This window comes from Purpureocillium lilacinum (assembly GCF_023168085.1).
Source record: "Purpureocillium lilacinum CBS 284.36 DNA, scaffold_8, whole genome shotgun sequence".
NCBI classification, from domain to species: domain Eukaryota; kingdom Fungi; phylum Ascomycota; class Sordariomycetes; order Hypocreales; family Ophiocordycipitaceae; genus Purpureocillium; species Purpureocillium lilacinum.
The window spans coordinates 56,568-71,368 of NW_027072118.1; the positions used below are offsets into that span (position 1 = coordinate 56,568).

Below are 14,801 nucleotides of genomic sequence, written 5' to 3' on the forward strand. Positions count from 1 at the left end.
ACGTTTTCTTTCTGAGTGGCGGCGTTGTCGCTTTTGCCGTCCTGGAAGCTATCATGAGCAGCTAGCCCATCGTCGATGGCCTCCGCTTGTGACCCCGTGAACGGGCCATCCTGAAACTGTCCTGGTCGTATCAGAAGAAGCTGCTTCGGCCGTTCTCCACAGTCGCAGGTGGCAGAAGGTGTCACGACTCGAATGAAATCATGTCAGCATGACCCAAACATCCAGTGCACTTCCATTCTCCCCGAACATACCGTTATCTCCATTGTCAGAGCCTGTGCCATGCTTTGACTGGTCCAATTGCTTCGCCCCCCTTCGGCGGGAGGCGCGCTTGAGCCATGTTATCAATCTTGTGCCGTGGTGGGGTGACATGAAGCAACGTGGTAGGTGAATGATCGCGCGAAGCGGACAGGAAATTTACGAAGTAGTCCCCTTGCAGATATGATGGCCTCTTCTGTGGTATCGCTGTTTGTTTTGTCGCCTGCTGCTTGGAGAGGCGGTCTTCGACCCCCTCGATGTCAGCGTACGATCGGCCAAGGGCCAAGTCAATGACCGATTGAGTTTTGTCGGTTAATTTGAGCGCTGAACGCCTGGGGCAGCTTTCCGCAAAGGCTTGGCCTCGTTGCCAATTAGCCCCGCTAGTGACGGGCGGACCCTGAGACGGCAGACGATTGCGCTAATCGTTTCTTCTTCCGATACATCGGCGTCATATTTCCCACCCTACAGGCCCACCACACGACGGCGTCAACTTTAATGTTTACCAACACAGTTCATCAGGTAAGCTGCAAAGCAGCTACTGTGTAGCAGCTACTGCGGACCAACGCAACCGCCGCACAATGTTTCACCACGTCGTTTGGAATGGAACCTAGCTCTAAGTGGTCACCCCACAGATTCGGAGAGTTCACGAAGGCTTAGCAACGGCCAAGGGAGCAAATGACGTCGTCTGCACACCTGAGATTGAGTTTCACCTCTAAGGCCCAGGCGAAGAGTCCGCTGGTCAAATGCTGGTGAACATCAGATCCGCGGGCGCGTCATCACAGCTTCGAACTTCTCAGGGTGACATGCTTTCGTCATCCTAGATGATACTCATTGCTAGTTGAAGTTTGTTGTTATATGACGTCTATGGAGTTATGCTCGGGTCGCGATGGGACGGCCCCAGGCCCATGACATCAACTTGCCGTTGGGTCGGGCTATATAACGAGGCCTGTAACCCTATGGACAAGCATCGTGACCCATCTGCCAACAAACCTTTCAACAACCAATCTATTGACCATGGAGAAAGCCAAGCAAGCCGTTGCGAACTTTGTCTCCCGCGATGGGAAGCACACGACGACGGTTGACGAGGATGTGCGCAAGGCCGTCACCGAGGAGCACATTCGCCCTCACGAGCATGAGGATGTCGTCACTGCGATAGACAAGGAGATTCACCAGGATCACCACCACACTACTGTGCAGCCCATTACCATGAAGGAGACTTTGTTCGTATCCCATATGTCTGTTCTGCCCGACGCCGGCCCAGGTGGCTGACCCATGCAGGCCGGAGAAGCACACACACCACGCCATTCCTGTGGAGCACAAGTCGTACGAGCATGGAAACGAGAGGGATGTGAACGCCTTCTTGGAGCGCGACGCTAGCAAGTACAGGAACAGCTCCGTTACCCACGAGACGACACACTCGTCTTCCACTGCTCCAGTCGTGTCCGGAGAGCACACGCACCATCACGTTCACGAACACGTTCAGCCTGTCATTCAAAAGGAGACCCTTGAGCGTCATGTTGTCCACACGACCATTCCGGTTCATGAGATTCACCACGCCGCCGCCGTACAGCATGGCACTTCGACTTTGCCCCCAAAGACGCTGGAGGAGTTCACGAGTGGTCGCGGAACTCTGGAGGGCAGAGCCACAACCAAGGTCAATGAATTCGAGGGATGCCCTAACATCAGCCACAAAGACCTGCATGCCAAGGAAGCAAAGTCGGCCGCTCAGGCCCAGGGGCTTGGCAATCATGTGTAACGGCGGATGTTTACGGGCGGCAGGAAGATCGATGGTTCATGGACTGTCCAAGCCTGGCACTCGGCTCGGGCTGGCAGGTTCGTATCACTGTGCACCCGTTTCAAATGTATTCTGTACAAGAGGATGTAATACCACGTATCGGCATTATGGTGCTCCTGCTCCTTCGAGCCAAGTCTTGGCGACTTGTGGACGATGGATCGTCGAGACGGCGCATATATATCGAAACTGGTACAATTGAAGCTCGGTATCGGCCGCAGGTTCATTGTCACGTACATGCATGAGGCAGAGGAGTGGAGCAATCCAGCAGGCGCATCGTTCGGGACGCACTCGGATCTCGTGACGCGACGACGGACCCTGCAGCGACATGGTGTACAAATCTTGGTTCGTGCTACGTACTGTACAGCAGATGCGCAATTGCGGGTGCATTGCATAGCACAGCGGCGGAGAATGGATCTGCTGTCGCTCGCACTCGCAGTACCTCCTTGCCCGCATCGATGAGCGCCAAGCACTGATTTGGTCAACGCCCCATGACCCGGGTTGGAGCGAAATCTCCGGCCTACGTGAATGGCGATGCAATTTGCGATTGACGGTAGGTGCTGCTGCCAAAAACAGATGGTGGTGATCATGGTGAAATGGTACGCTGGACACGCCTGTGGAGCGTCATGGCGGGTGAGAGGGGCGCTGGACACAGTGAGGTGGCCAGTCCCTGTCCGCCCATGCAAACTTTCGTTTCATTACGGCCCGTCATCGGCATCGCTAACCAGTACCGGCAGCTTCGCGAAACGGCCGGCCCTCCACGGACTTTAAAACCCCTTTCTTCTGCTTTATCTACGATATTGCCAGGCCAGGCAGCTCGCAAATCGCCGACCATGTCGAGGCAAGCAGGAGCACTGGCCTACAGAGCGACCACGGTAAAGCCGGCACAGTCTGCGTCGCGCTGGGCCTGGATTGGGAAGTACAGCACCCGCGACCTTCTGTAAGCGGGTTGGCAAGATCCTTCCCGGCAGTGTCGGCATTTAGGATCGCCTCAACTCTTGCGATCTCGGCTGATGGCGCAGTCGGTAGGGGACAAGCTGTCGAATCGGAATTGGCCCGCGGGCCTTCGTTACATCGAATTGCCACACATATCTGTTCGTGCACGGCCGTCTGGGTCCCGACCTGGCGGTTAGTGTGGAGTCCCAGCCCTACCTAAACAACACTGCTCGCTGAGAGATTCTGCCGGGTCAGCAGAGGTGCATCTTCAATCCCTCTTGCTGGCAAAGGCGCCGATGGCGAATATATTAGATGCTGTATCGGGACCATGATCACTAATCCAGCTGCGGAGGAGACAGGTATGATGGACTGGGAATAAATTGTGTTAGTTTACACGCGTCCCGCGACACACCTCCAGTTGAGCTGCCGCACCACGCGACTGGTCGGTGCTAGTTCATAAGCACTTTCCTGCCCACGCTGATAATGATGGAAGCTGCGGAGGTAGTGTTGTATGACTTTCTCCTTTGAATCTAGGTCACTGTGACGGTCTGTCTTTCAAAACGTTTACTACTACTTACAAGGGACAAGCGGACGGACTCGCGGCGTCCTAATGGCAGACTGCCTCTGTCACGAGGTAGGGCCATGACCTCAAATTGGAAGTTCAGATGCTGCATTGTCTTCTTGGCTGCCCTCGCGCGCCCAACCCAGACAGACAAGACCAGTTACTTGTGCGGATTCTGTTCGGTCCATTGCTGTCATGGCGCGCCTTCTTATACTGTAACGTATAGACTTACATTCAGAAGAGTGCCACAAAAGAAGCGTCTATATAATAGATCAAAGCATCCCCCCAGTTGCCTGACGAGAACCTAACGAATCATCCTCGCGCATAGCTGGTAGAGAGATACAACACCAAGATGATTACAGCCATCCACGCCGCTCTCCTCGCCTGTGCCACTTTGGCATATGGAAGCCCGCTGCAGGACAGACGTGCTGCCGACTTTGGCCACCACTCCGTCCTGGAAAAGGTCGGTGTGCCGTCGTCATGGATTCCAAAGGGCTCTCCGCACCCGGAAATGGTCATGCACATGCAGATTGCCCTCAAACAGGGCAATATAGGAGGCTTGCAGTCAAAGCTGCAGGACATCTCCGATCCTAAGAGTCCTAATTACGGCAAGTGGCTCTCCAAGGAGGAGGTGGAAGGCTTCACTCGGCCTTCAGAGGAGTCACTCAAGCTGGTTAAGCTTTGGCTCTCCTCCTACGGAATACCCGAAAAGTCGTTGACGCAGGCGACTCCTGACTGGATTGAGGTCAAAGTGCCTGTCAGTAAGGCCGAGGCTATGCTGAGCTCTAAATTCTCCCTCTACCACGACTCTGTGTCTGGCAAGACAGCACCTCGGACGACGGAATACTCGATTCCGTTGCTCCTACACGATCACATAGACACCATTCAGCCCACGACTTCCTTCCATAGGGTGATGGGGCCTCAGGTGGCCCAGAATCAGTCCGATATCGCCCTCCGCAAGCGTCAGAGTGGATGCGATCCGAACAACATCGTCCCGTCGTGCATTCAAAGCCATTACAACGTCGACTACAGTGGCAAAGGCAGAGCTTCTCTCGCAGTCACTGGTTTCATCGGTCTGTCTGCGAGCCACAGCGATGCGGCTAGCTTCCTCCGATCTTACGACTCAGCTGCTAGCGGTTCCGACTTCAAGGATGGTTCCATTGGCGGGGCAAGCAATGTTCCCAGCAACCCGGACCTTGAGGGTAATTTGGATACCCAAATTGCACTGTCGCTCGGCCACCCCAATCCAGTCACGTACTACGCCGTTGGGCCTAACAACGACCCCGACAACCAGTTCACCGACGAGCTTATCAACTTTGGCACTTATCTCAACTCTGCATCCAACCCGCCGTCGGCTGTTTCGACTTCGTATGGTGGCGAGGAGCAGTACTTTTCTCACAGCTACCTCGACCGAATCTGCAACGAGTTCATGAAGGCTGGCTCCCGCGGGATTTCCGTCTTCTTCTCATCCGGGGACTTTGGTGTTGGCGGCAATGGCGAATCCAACTGCAACCAAGGATTCTATTCTCTGTTCCCCGCATCGTGTCCCTACATTACCTCCGTTGGTGCCACGCAGTTCTCTAACGGAGCGGAGATTGCAGCCACGTTCGAGCGCGGTGGTTCAACGGGTGGCGGTTTTTCGTGGTACTTCCCTGCGCCATCCTACCAGAGTGCGGATACGAAGAAGTACATCAGCAATAACCTGGACAACTCATACAATGGTTATTACAATCCCAGTGGTCGCGGTTTTCCCGATGTTGCCCTCGTCGGGGAGTACTATGACATTATCCTCAACGGCGGAACACAGCGAGTGTATGGTACATCGGCGTCTTCACCGGCATGGGCATCACTCATCTCTCTCATCAACGACTACCGCATCGGCGAGGGCAAGTCGACTTTGGGATTCCTGAACCCATTGCTGTACCAAAACGCAGGCGTGCGAGCTGCTCTGAATGACATCACCCAGGGCCACAACCAGGGGTGTGGCACGTACGGGTTCCCCGCTAGTGCGGGTTGGGACCCCACCACGGGTCTTGGCACCATGAACTTCGCCAAGCTTCGGAAGGCTCTCGGGTAGCTTTCCAGGTTGATTCGACATTGGGAACATGAAGTATGTCGGCGATCGGCCCCTTCAACAGGGTCCGACAGGAACAGTTGTGCCTAGGCATTGAACATACTACGCAAGGCACCATGGTAAACACTGAATAATTCATTACTGCTGTTGATTCCGTCTGCGACGTTTTGATCTTCACTCTGTAGATGATTTAGGTCAGCCCCGTTTAAACGTCTGCCAGCTACAGCCCTCCAGCATCTGAAACTTATGGTGACAAGTCCGCGAGTCTGTAATGGAGGCACATCCTCAAGGTTGCAAGTAGTCCTGTGTGGACGTGTCGACTACGACGCAGCTGGCTGTCGCACAGCCTCTAAAGCGTATCATGCAACGCATATGACCGTAATGCTAAAACTGCGCCGAGCACGTTTAGCTTCGTGACTATCCCTGCTCGCAGGCTACGCCGCAGGTAGATCCAAGCCACTTCAGCGATTGTCTCATTTATGAGATAAATGCATGGCTGCAAACTAGCTATGTGCACCAAATAAACAGGTATCTCGAAACTTTATCGTCAGTACCTAAACCGTCGCAGCTTAGACTTGCCCCCTACCATGTCCCTAGCGAGCCTTTCAACAAGTCATGGCCCACACGGCGATGAGTGAACTTTTATTGCCTCGTTCCTAAGTTTAGTCCCCTCTCAACCCCCTCGGTCGGCATCGGCCGCTGCTGCAGTTCTAGCATGGGCACGCCCTAATTTTCCCCTCTTATTAATCTCGTTCGGGAGACGGCCAAATTTCGCTAGTAGACGTACGGACTCCCCAAATCCTGATGCCTCAATCGTAGACTCGCCCTGTGCCTCTTATTGCTGTCGGTGTGCCGAAGTGGCTCGAGTCAAGTCCATCTTCCGTGCTCATACCTGGCGCTCAAATGAGCACCTCTATGAACTGAGCTAGCATTGACGAATGCCATCTCTACTAGATGAGATTCATGCCTATTCCTCTAGCCTCTCAAGACTAAGATATAGTATTCTTCCTATAAATTCAGTAGTCGAAACTGCCGTATAGATGCTGTGTGGTCTCATCCATTACAGTCTCATTCACCCTACAAGGTCTCATCCATCTTGCCCCATACTAACTACTATAAATACACACTATGCAGGCCAAGATTCTTCTCGTCGCTGCCATCCCAGGATTGGCCCTCGCCGGACCGCAAGGGACTCATCAAAGCCCGGGAAATGATGCAGAGCTCCTAGCGTACCAACGGCAATTTCTGTCTCGCGGATGTTTTACTGCGGACATGAGGCCTGTGAAAAGTTGTGCCGAGCTGTTTTCCTGGTGCGCAAGCATTCATTTAGGAGAAAATTGGATGGGGACACCGCAGTCAGACATCAAGTTGCATAAAGTCCAGGACTGTATAAATAAGGACGTTAGAGGGTTAGTCGCAGACAGGTAAGTTGATTGACGATCCCAATATACAAAAAGCATTTCGAACTAACTATATTCTAGGTATAGATCTAGGGAAAGTCAAGTACCCTAGGTATTAGGGGTTAGATGAGCTTTAAAGACAGCACTCCAGGACGATATTTAGTTATACATTGGATATTTCAGTATCTCAGACTAGTTATCAACAATAGTATGAAATAGAAAGAGACATTCCCCTGTATCAATTTAAAAGAAGTTCTACTATTCTCCATACCTTTGCAGGTACCAAGAGTCAATAGTGAGAAGCCGTACGACTCATCTCGGGATCCGTCGAGACTTAGCTCGAACCTTCTCCGGCATCGGGTACGATTCGGCAAGGCAGAGTTTTGTCTACGACTATGTCTCTAGGAACCTTCGTAAACTTGTACCATCAGTTTCCTAAATTGATTTGTCGCGTCCTCCTTAATGTGATTTACATGAACAGAAGAGCGGCTTGTCTCCAGACCAAAAAAGACCAGCCGAGTAGATGCTGCATTTAATGAGCACCTGTCACGCGTGCATCACCAGTGGCCTGCTCGCTGTCTCCAGGCTCTCCCACAACCTGTCTCGTCTTTCCCCACTTGAAATCGTCTGAATTGAACAAAGAATACCCCAGAACAATGACGTTGAGGAATGGAGATGTGACAAGATGAAAGAAGAATCCCACAAAGTACTGTATGCGTTCCAGGTTGTTTCTCGGTAGCCAAAACCCTATACAGAAGGAGTAAACCTGTAACGCCCGCAAGTCAATGGAAAGTCCCAGTCTGTCGATGTGCGAACCGAGGGGACTCACATATCGAAACCAGAGGACGCATATCAGGCCCACGAAAACGGGATCCCGCATTACCTCCGAACCACGCTTGATGAGAAGCATGAGAAGCTCGGCAAGAGCTGCTATAATGAATGGTGTAATAGCCCAGGTGAACACAGCGATGAAGCTCTGAATCCTCTCTATGAGGATAATTCCCGGTCGAAAGATCATCACAAACTCGTTCGAGATGCTCCCTAAGGCCCATCGCTTGCGTTGTGAGAGGAATACTTTCCAAGTCTGGGGTACAATAGTGAAGGCCTTGGCCCGCAGGGCTTGAGCAGTTTGCTTCCTCGGGAACAAACTGAAAACGATGGAAGTGTGAATGCTATCCTCTGAGTAGTTGCTCATGATGTGCTGCGTCATGATGTCGTTTGGCTTCGGATAATATGCAAATCGCTCACGCAGGACGGCATCGCCAAAGGTTGCCTCCCCCACGCGGATAAGCTGGCAGCATCCAGGCAAGCAATTGACCTTCCCCGTGATGCGAGACTGAAACATACGGCGTAAACCTTGGGTCTGGGAGTACTCGACGGCCTGATACAGTGACCACAGTCCAAAGTTCTTCCCGTCGTAGTCGACGCAGACATGACCACAAATACCAATACGTTTTGGGTTCTTCCGGATTTCGTGCAACATTTCGATGACGCAATAGTCATCAAAGACAGTGTCCGCATCCATACCAACTAGAAAGTCGACATTATCGAGGTTATGCTGAATAAATATGTTGCCAATGTGCTCGAACAGGCCATTGTTGAACATCGTGACGACGTTTTCGGAACGTTGTTTGAAGTGGTAAAGGAACGAGCGGGCAAAGCAGAGGCTGTCTCTCTTCCCTTGGTTGTAGGACTTGCCGACGAAAACGTAAGGGAGACCCTTATAGTATCCAGTCTGAACCCGCACCGGCATAAATAGACCATCTCGCGCTCGATAGCCATTGGTGAAGTATCGGGAGTGCCCAGGTCCAAGGATATCTTGTAGCAGATATTCTTGAGTTGTTTTCTCCATACCAGGGCCGCGGACGTTCCCGTCGACGACGATAAAGATTAAGCGTGGGTGTTGATCGATTTGCTTTTGCGCAATAAGAGAGTCGAGTGATCGAGTTAGTTCGTGCTGTGTTTCGTTGTAGCACGGCAAGAGCAACACCATCTTCTCTGGCGCATCGGGGATTACCTCTTTGCGAGGCCAACCGCACCCACAACGTAGTAGTCTTGTCGCAAGAAAGTGCAGGATGATTCCGCAGATCATGAAAGCCTGCATGACCGTGTTTGCGCTTAAGAGCAGGATAAACAGGTAGTACACCTGCCAAAAGGCCCAGGCCACGTATATGAGTGTTGCGTTTAGACAGACCAAGCCGATTATCAACCCCCATTTTTGCAATCGGAGAAGGTTCCTTGAAACGCTTCGCAGCTCGAATTCCGAGTCCCAATGCGCCTTCGCATCCTCTTGCAGCAATGACGAGGTAAAAGATGCGCTTGAGCCGGTGTCTTGCCACGAAATGTGAGACACTTGTGACTGGGGAGATTGCGCTCCTTGTTCGAGAACGCCGTCCTCACCACTCATGACCATCTCAATCTATTGTCAGCCTCCAACATCCTTTTTTGACCGCGAGTACCTTGACTTACTCGCTCATTCTGTTCCGGTGCACCTGTCGACGAAGGTGGCCCCTCGAGCTTTGGGTCTGGCTCTGTGACGACGCCACAAGAAGCATCCTGTCCGTCGATTGCCATCTAGATCGATATGAGGGTCTGAGCTGGTCACGCGCCAGGGGTGTTGAGACTTACGGACTCGTTCTGGCAATGCACGCTTGTGGACATAGATCGCGCGTCTGCCTTTGGCTCAGGCTCTGCCTCGGAACCTCGGGAGACATCACTCGCCATTGTGAACTCTCGTCGCGGATCAACTGAAAGTTGCCAAATATATTCGAAGTTGGCTTAAGCATTGGTTAAGCATCAAATTCTGGCCCGACTGGAGTATGACAAGGCAAGAGTCAGGCTCGCCCACAGCAGAAGCAGGCGAGACTATGTGGCCCAATATCGTGATGTGGCAAAAGCTGCAAGACGGTCTAACTCATCTCGTCACTGACCATGAAAGATTGATACGAGACAACACCTATTGCGCCGTTGTCCATGGCTGATTGTTCACGCTGCAGAGCGCTCCGGCTGAAACGACCTGAGTCTTAGCGTCGACGAGTGGACCGGGCTGAGGGGCGAACATTTCACGAGTTGGTCGTTCCCACGTGAACCTGCAGTCGCGCACATCACCATCCTGTGATCAGGGGCCAGGCGCTGGCAATCCGCCACGAGGATCCTCACTTGACCCATGGTACTGCGGCCCTCCATTAGTGGACTGGCTTGAACTCTGACGCACCAGGCATGGTTGTTGCACGCCGCACGAAAAAGCTGCTCGTCCGTCTGGACAAAAGGTACTATATGGAACCCTGGCTGCCTACTTCCAACGCGAAGCCTTGCAGCTTCGTAGCAATCGTAACTTTTACCATGTCAGCCATTTTACTGCGCGCGGCTCGAAGGACGCCATACACTTGCTGGTTCCCAGCTCCATCATCCGCCGCAATTCCCGAATCGGAAGCAAACTCAATTCAGCTTCCTTGTTGGCGTTTTGCGACATCAGCTTTCGCAGCCATTCCGGTCGCCACTGGATGTTTGAGGACTGCTGGCCAAGATGGGCTAAGGCTACCGGAACACTATTTCCGCTTTTGCAACTCGGCTGCAAATCTACCGAACATTGGCGCCACAGGGTGCGGCTGACGGTGTCGGCATCAGGCAAGTCTGCGCCTCGCATGGCGTAAAATGTACAGTAATCCAGCATGCATGCGGCCCGCCGCCGGGAATAGCGCTGTCTCAGCCTGCGCTAACACTCCCTCCAGCGCTTGTAAGTGGACACCTGCAGCCCCAGTTGCTGCATCGTCGACGACACAACTCGTGTACTTGGGCAACCGAAACGACGTAGGGAATATCTAGGTGAGTCGACAACGGTTGGATTGCAGATTGTACGTGTGTAGGGTCGACAAATGCTTGGGTCTTGATGCAGTGGCGCCGAATGAACGAGGGTACTGCAGTCGCTCTCTGCGAAGCCGTAGAAGATCCCAAAAGGTATTCGCAGGAATTATTAGCTGGTGGCCACCCACGCGAGGCCCTGGCGCCATCTTGCTCGGTCGCTAACACCCCGGCAGCCAGCCAGGCCCAAATGACATGAAGGGAGTACCTTCGGCGCTGTATCTCCAGCGGCTCTTTGGGTCTCGCTGTTGGCCCGAGCCCCCACTGTCGCAGCGATGGAATGCAGGCAATTTGACCGCCGCACAGCGAGTAGTGAACCCTACACTGTTTGACAGTACACTGCTCTCAGTGCTCTGTCGCGTCGGCAGGCTCTGGCAGTGTATTAGGTCCCCTGGAATGCCAACCAGCGGTCAATCCGTGCAGGGCTAGCTCTGAAGACTGCCGCTCAAGGAGCCTGTGCCGACGTGCGCAATCGCCTCTTACACAAGTCATAAACCTGGAACGCTGAGGTCTGTCTGGTGTCAGTCGGCTGCCATGTACGGGGTCGCCCATGCAATCCGCTAGTTAAGTTAGATGCTCTGTGATTCGATGTCGCCGCTATTGATCCCTGCCAGGCGATATGGATCAAATAAGCTACCCATCATATGTATCTACTCTGGAGAGATGCTGTCGCCGTGATATTGACAGCTCACTCACCCCTCCTAACACCAAGGCAATCAGATGAGGCTAGCAGGGGCGCCTTTAACAGCACAACACAGAGCTACCGGCTCAGACTGGACTCCGAGCAATATGTGTCTTTGTCTCGATCGCGCCCCGTCGACTTGCAGCCCCACCTGATTACAGTTACCCAAGCTTCAATAGCGGATGGCCCTGTGGCGCAACGCTCTGGACCACCTGTACCAGCTTCTTGAGTCGATCAGCTATCCTTTCAACGACAACCGTCCGGTAAAGATGCTGCTACTGGCCATCGCTTCGTATTCGATGTCCTGCACAAAGCTCCGGAGTAATGGCGTAGGATGAGCATGAGAATCTCGACCGGCTCACGATTTCAGCCCCATTGTACGGGCAGCCAAACGCGTGCAGGCTAACGATAAGCCTACACCTGCGCCCATCGTGCAGACCAATGGCCCGGAGCCGACCCGGCGCAATGCGATTTGGGTGAGCCGCACTTGGCTGCAGCTGGCGTGGGCCACGATAGAACGGTGTTCAATAGTCCGCCGCCGAGCTGAGGTTGGATGATCACATCTCTCAGATGGGCTAATACTATCAGAGGCGCCGAGTCTGAATCAAGGGCCGATGAACGATCGTAGCATCTAGTGTCGGGGGCAGTTACTGTCGGTGACGGAGTGACCTTCCGTTGCTCGGATCAGCAATGTCCTCGAGCAATGAACGTGTTATATTTTCTCGATGCAAGCTGACCGTTCGCTGCCGCTCCCATTTCTCCAGAGGATCAAATGCTCGGCTCATTTTATCTATCCATGGCCCGAAATCTTCATTGCATCATTGGCCATGTCAACAAACATCAACCCTTTGTGCTTTCCAAGCAAGCTGCCCGACATTCGGACAGAAGCCATACCGCCATGGGGGCTTCCAGAACGCTCCTACTACGATCTCACCCCGGAAGATGAGATTCTCGATTTCCACAATAGGAAACTCTCTGTGGAAGAGACATCCAAGGCCGCCAGTGATCCTATTGTCGCCGTCATTGGAGTCGGATACGTTGGGGAGCAACTCGTCGACAATTTCTCATCAGGTTACCAAGTACTCGGCTACGACGTTTCCGATTCCCGAATAAGTCAACTCAAACAGTCGTTCCAGTTCAATGACCGTGTTCGGTTCACCCGAATTCCAAGGGACCTGGCTGTTGCGACACACTTTCTCATATCTGTCCCAACGCTGCTACTTCCAGACAGGACCGTCGACTCATCATACATTCGAAGAGCGCTGAATGTTATAGCCAACTATGCGCGCCGGGGCTCTGTCATTGTTATTGAAAGTTCTGTGGCCGTTGGAATGACGCGACAGCTGTTAGGCCCTCTAGCCGAAGAACATGGCTACTTTGCGGGAATGTCCCCGGAGCGCGTCGATCCTGGGCGCGCAGAACCCCATGCGAGCGCTATTCCGAAGATTGTCTCCGGGCTTGACGACGTTGTTCCCGGCTCCCTCGATGTTATCACGAAACTCTACGCAGAAGTCTTTCGCCGGGTGATCCCCGTTTCTTGTCCGGAAGTTGCTGAAATGACAAAATTGTACGAAAACTGTCAACGGATGGTCTGCATCGCTTACGCAAACGAAATGGCGGATGCTTGTCGATCGCATGGCATAGACCCGTTCGAAGTATGTCGAGCGGCGGCGACGAAACCATTCGGATACATGCCAATCACGCCAGGTCTGGGCGTCGGAGGCCACTGTATCCCGGTCAATCCCTACTATTTGCTTGCCAACAACGAGTTTCCTCTACTCGAGATTGCGTCCGAAACCATGAGAGCGCGACCAGCGGCAATTGCGGAGCAAGTGGTGCATAAGTCGTATTCCGGCCTTCGGAGCCGGCTAAGACCTCACGTCTTGGTCGTCGGCATTGGCTTCAAGCCAGGTCAGTCTCATCTTGCAAACTCTCCAGGGCTCGCTCTCTCCCAAGCTCTAGTTTTGACGGACAGAGTGGAGGTGAGCTGGCTGGATCCTCTGGTCGGCCAGGAAGCCGTACCGCAAATTTTGCGTTTGCATCCTGACCATTGGACTGCGGAGACGTTGGAAGACGCATTCGACATGGTCGTCGTTGCTTTTCGGCAGCATGGTGTTGACTTTTCGATCCTGGATAGGGTTCAAGGTGTACAGGTTGAGTGGTGGTGTTCACAAAATGGCTAGTTGAGGATGAGTTGGTTGTGTCGAAATTAGGATCAGGCTTCTTGACAGAGCTCGGCTTCTATGGGATACCCGTATCCACCACCACGCATTGGCTCTCGTGGCGATTCATTGGCATACTTGCCGCACCACAAGTCAATCAACTGCACGAGGGGTGGCAACGTGAAACCCCTTGCACGTGGAGTCTGGCGAAGCCTTGATCGTACTTGTGACGTCGAACTGCCAGCGCATCAGCCACCTGGTGCGCAGAGTTAATGCCAATATTGACGAACGCTTAAGTGGCTGTGTACGTGCTTAGCCTGGTCAGCTTAGATGAGAAGTGTTTTGACGCGTTCCGTCCTTGGTCTTCGCCAGACGTGCAGGATCGGTGGCGGTTAACGCGTCCCAAGGCTGTCCCTACTTGCGTACATGCGGATGCCTATGGCAAGTAGGGCCAGTACCAGCAATCGTGCAGTATCTGAGTCTAGAGCCTTCTCTGCTCTGCCGCCGCATGGTTGCAGTCACACACGCAAGGTCTCCTTGGTCACACATGTTGGGTGGGAGGGTTGCTTACCCTGCAGTCTATCGACATCCCATGTCGCTGTAGATGTGACGCTCATGCACCAGAAACGGGGTGGAAACTCGTCATCATATGCGCTTCGAGAGTTCATGCCCACTCTTATGAGCTGCCATCGCGTTGTTGGCAATTTTGGGGCGCAGGCACCGTGGGCTCAACTCAACACCCGCGCATCGCAGGAAGTTGAGCATGGTTTGAGAATTGCTACCAGTGAGAGACGTGCTGCCATCGGGACGGAACAGCCAAGGGTACTTGTGGTACCTACGTGGCAGCCGGTTGCCGCGCTGCCCACCTGCCGGGGTTTCTGCTTCAATTGACGGTGCGCGTGCGCTGGCTGGTACGAAGTACGATTGCTTCATCTCGCGACATTGACATGACCCAGCACAGCTTCCCAGGTGCCATCACGCCGGATAGCACGTGATCTTTTGACACGCACGTGATTTTCTAGGTGGGCTCAGGGCAGGTCAGTGACCGGAAGTTGCCAGAGTGAAGTACGGGAACTT

General features: G+C 53.3%; 3 protein-coding genes across 3 annotated transcripts; 2 read left to right on the plus strand and 1 right to left on the minus strand.

The window, feature by feature from the left end:
• Nucleotides 1-1,269: 1,269 nt before the first annotated feature.
• On the plus strand, nt 1,270-2,011 carry PLICBS_009877 (uncharacterized protein; the record flags this gene model as incomplete). Its single annotated transcript, XM_018328109.1, has 2 exons — nt 1,270-1,475; nt 1,534-2,011. 2 exons carry the CDS (start codon nt 1,270-1,272, stop codon nt 2,009-2,011), a joined length of 684 nt encoding a protein of 227 aa, XP_018173342.1.
• A 1,886-nt stretch (nt 2,012-3,897) lies between these two features.
• PLICBS_009878 (uncharacterized protein) lies at nt 3,898-5,622 on the plus strand (the record flags this gene model as incomplete). The annotated part of the gene is made up of 1 exon (XM_018328108.2): nt 3,898-5,622. The coding sequence occupies one exon, from the start codon at nt 3,898-3,900 to the stop codon at nt 5,620-5,622; it is 1,725 nt and encodes a 574-aa protein (XP_018173341.2).
• Nucleotides 5,623-7,551: 1,929 nt separating this feature from the next.
• On the minus strand, nt 7,552-9,743 carry PLICBS_009879 (uncharacterized protein; the record flags this gene model as incomplete). Its single annotated transcript, XM_018328107.1, has 4 exons — nt 7,552-7,785; nt 7,849-9,438; nt 9,489-9,593; nt 9,648-9,743. The coding sequence occupies 4 exons, from the start codon at nt 9,741-9,743 to the stop codon at nt 7,552-7,554; spliced, it is 2,025 nt and encodes a 674-aa protein (XP_018173340.1).
• Between the last annotated feature and the right edge of the window lie 5,058 nt (nt 9,744-14,801).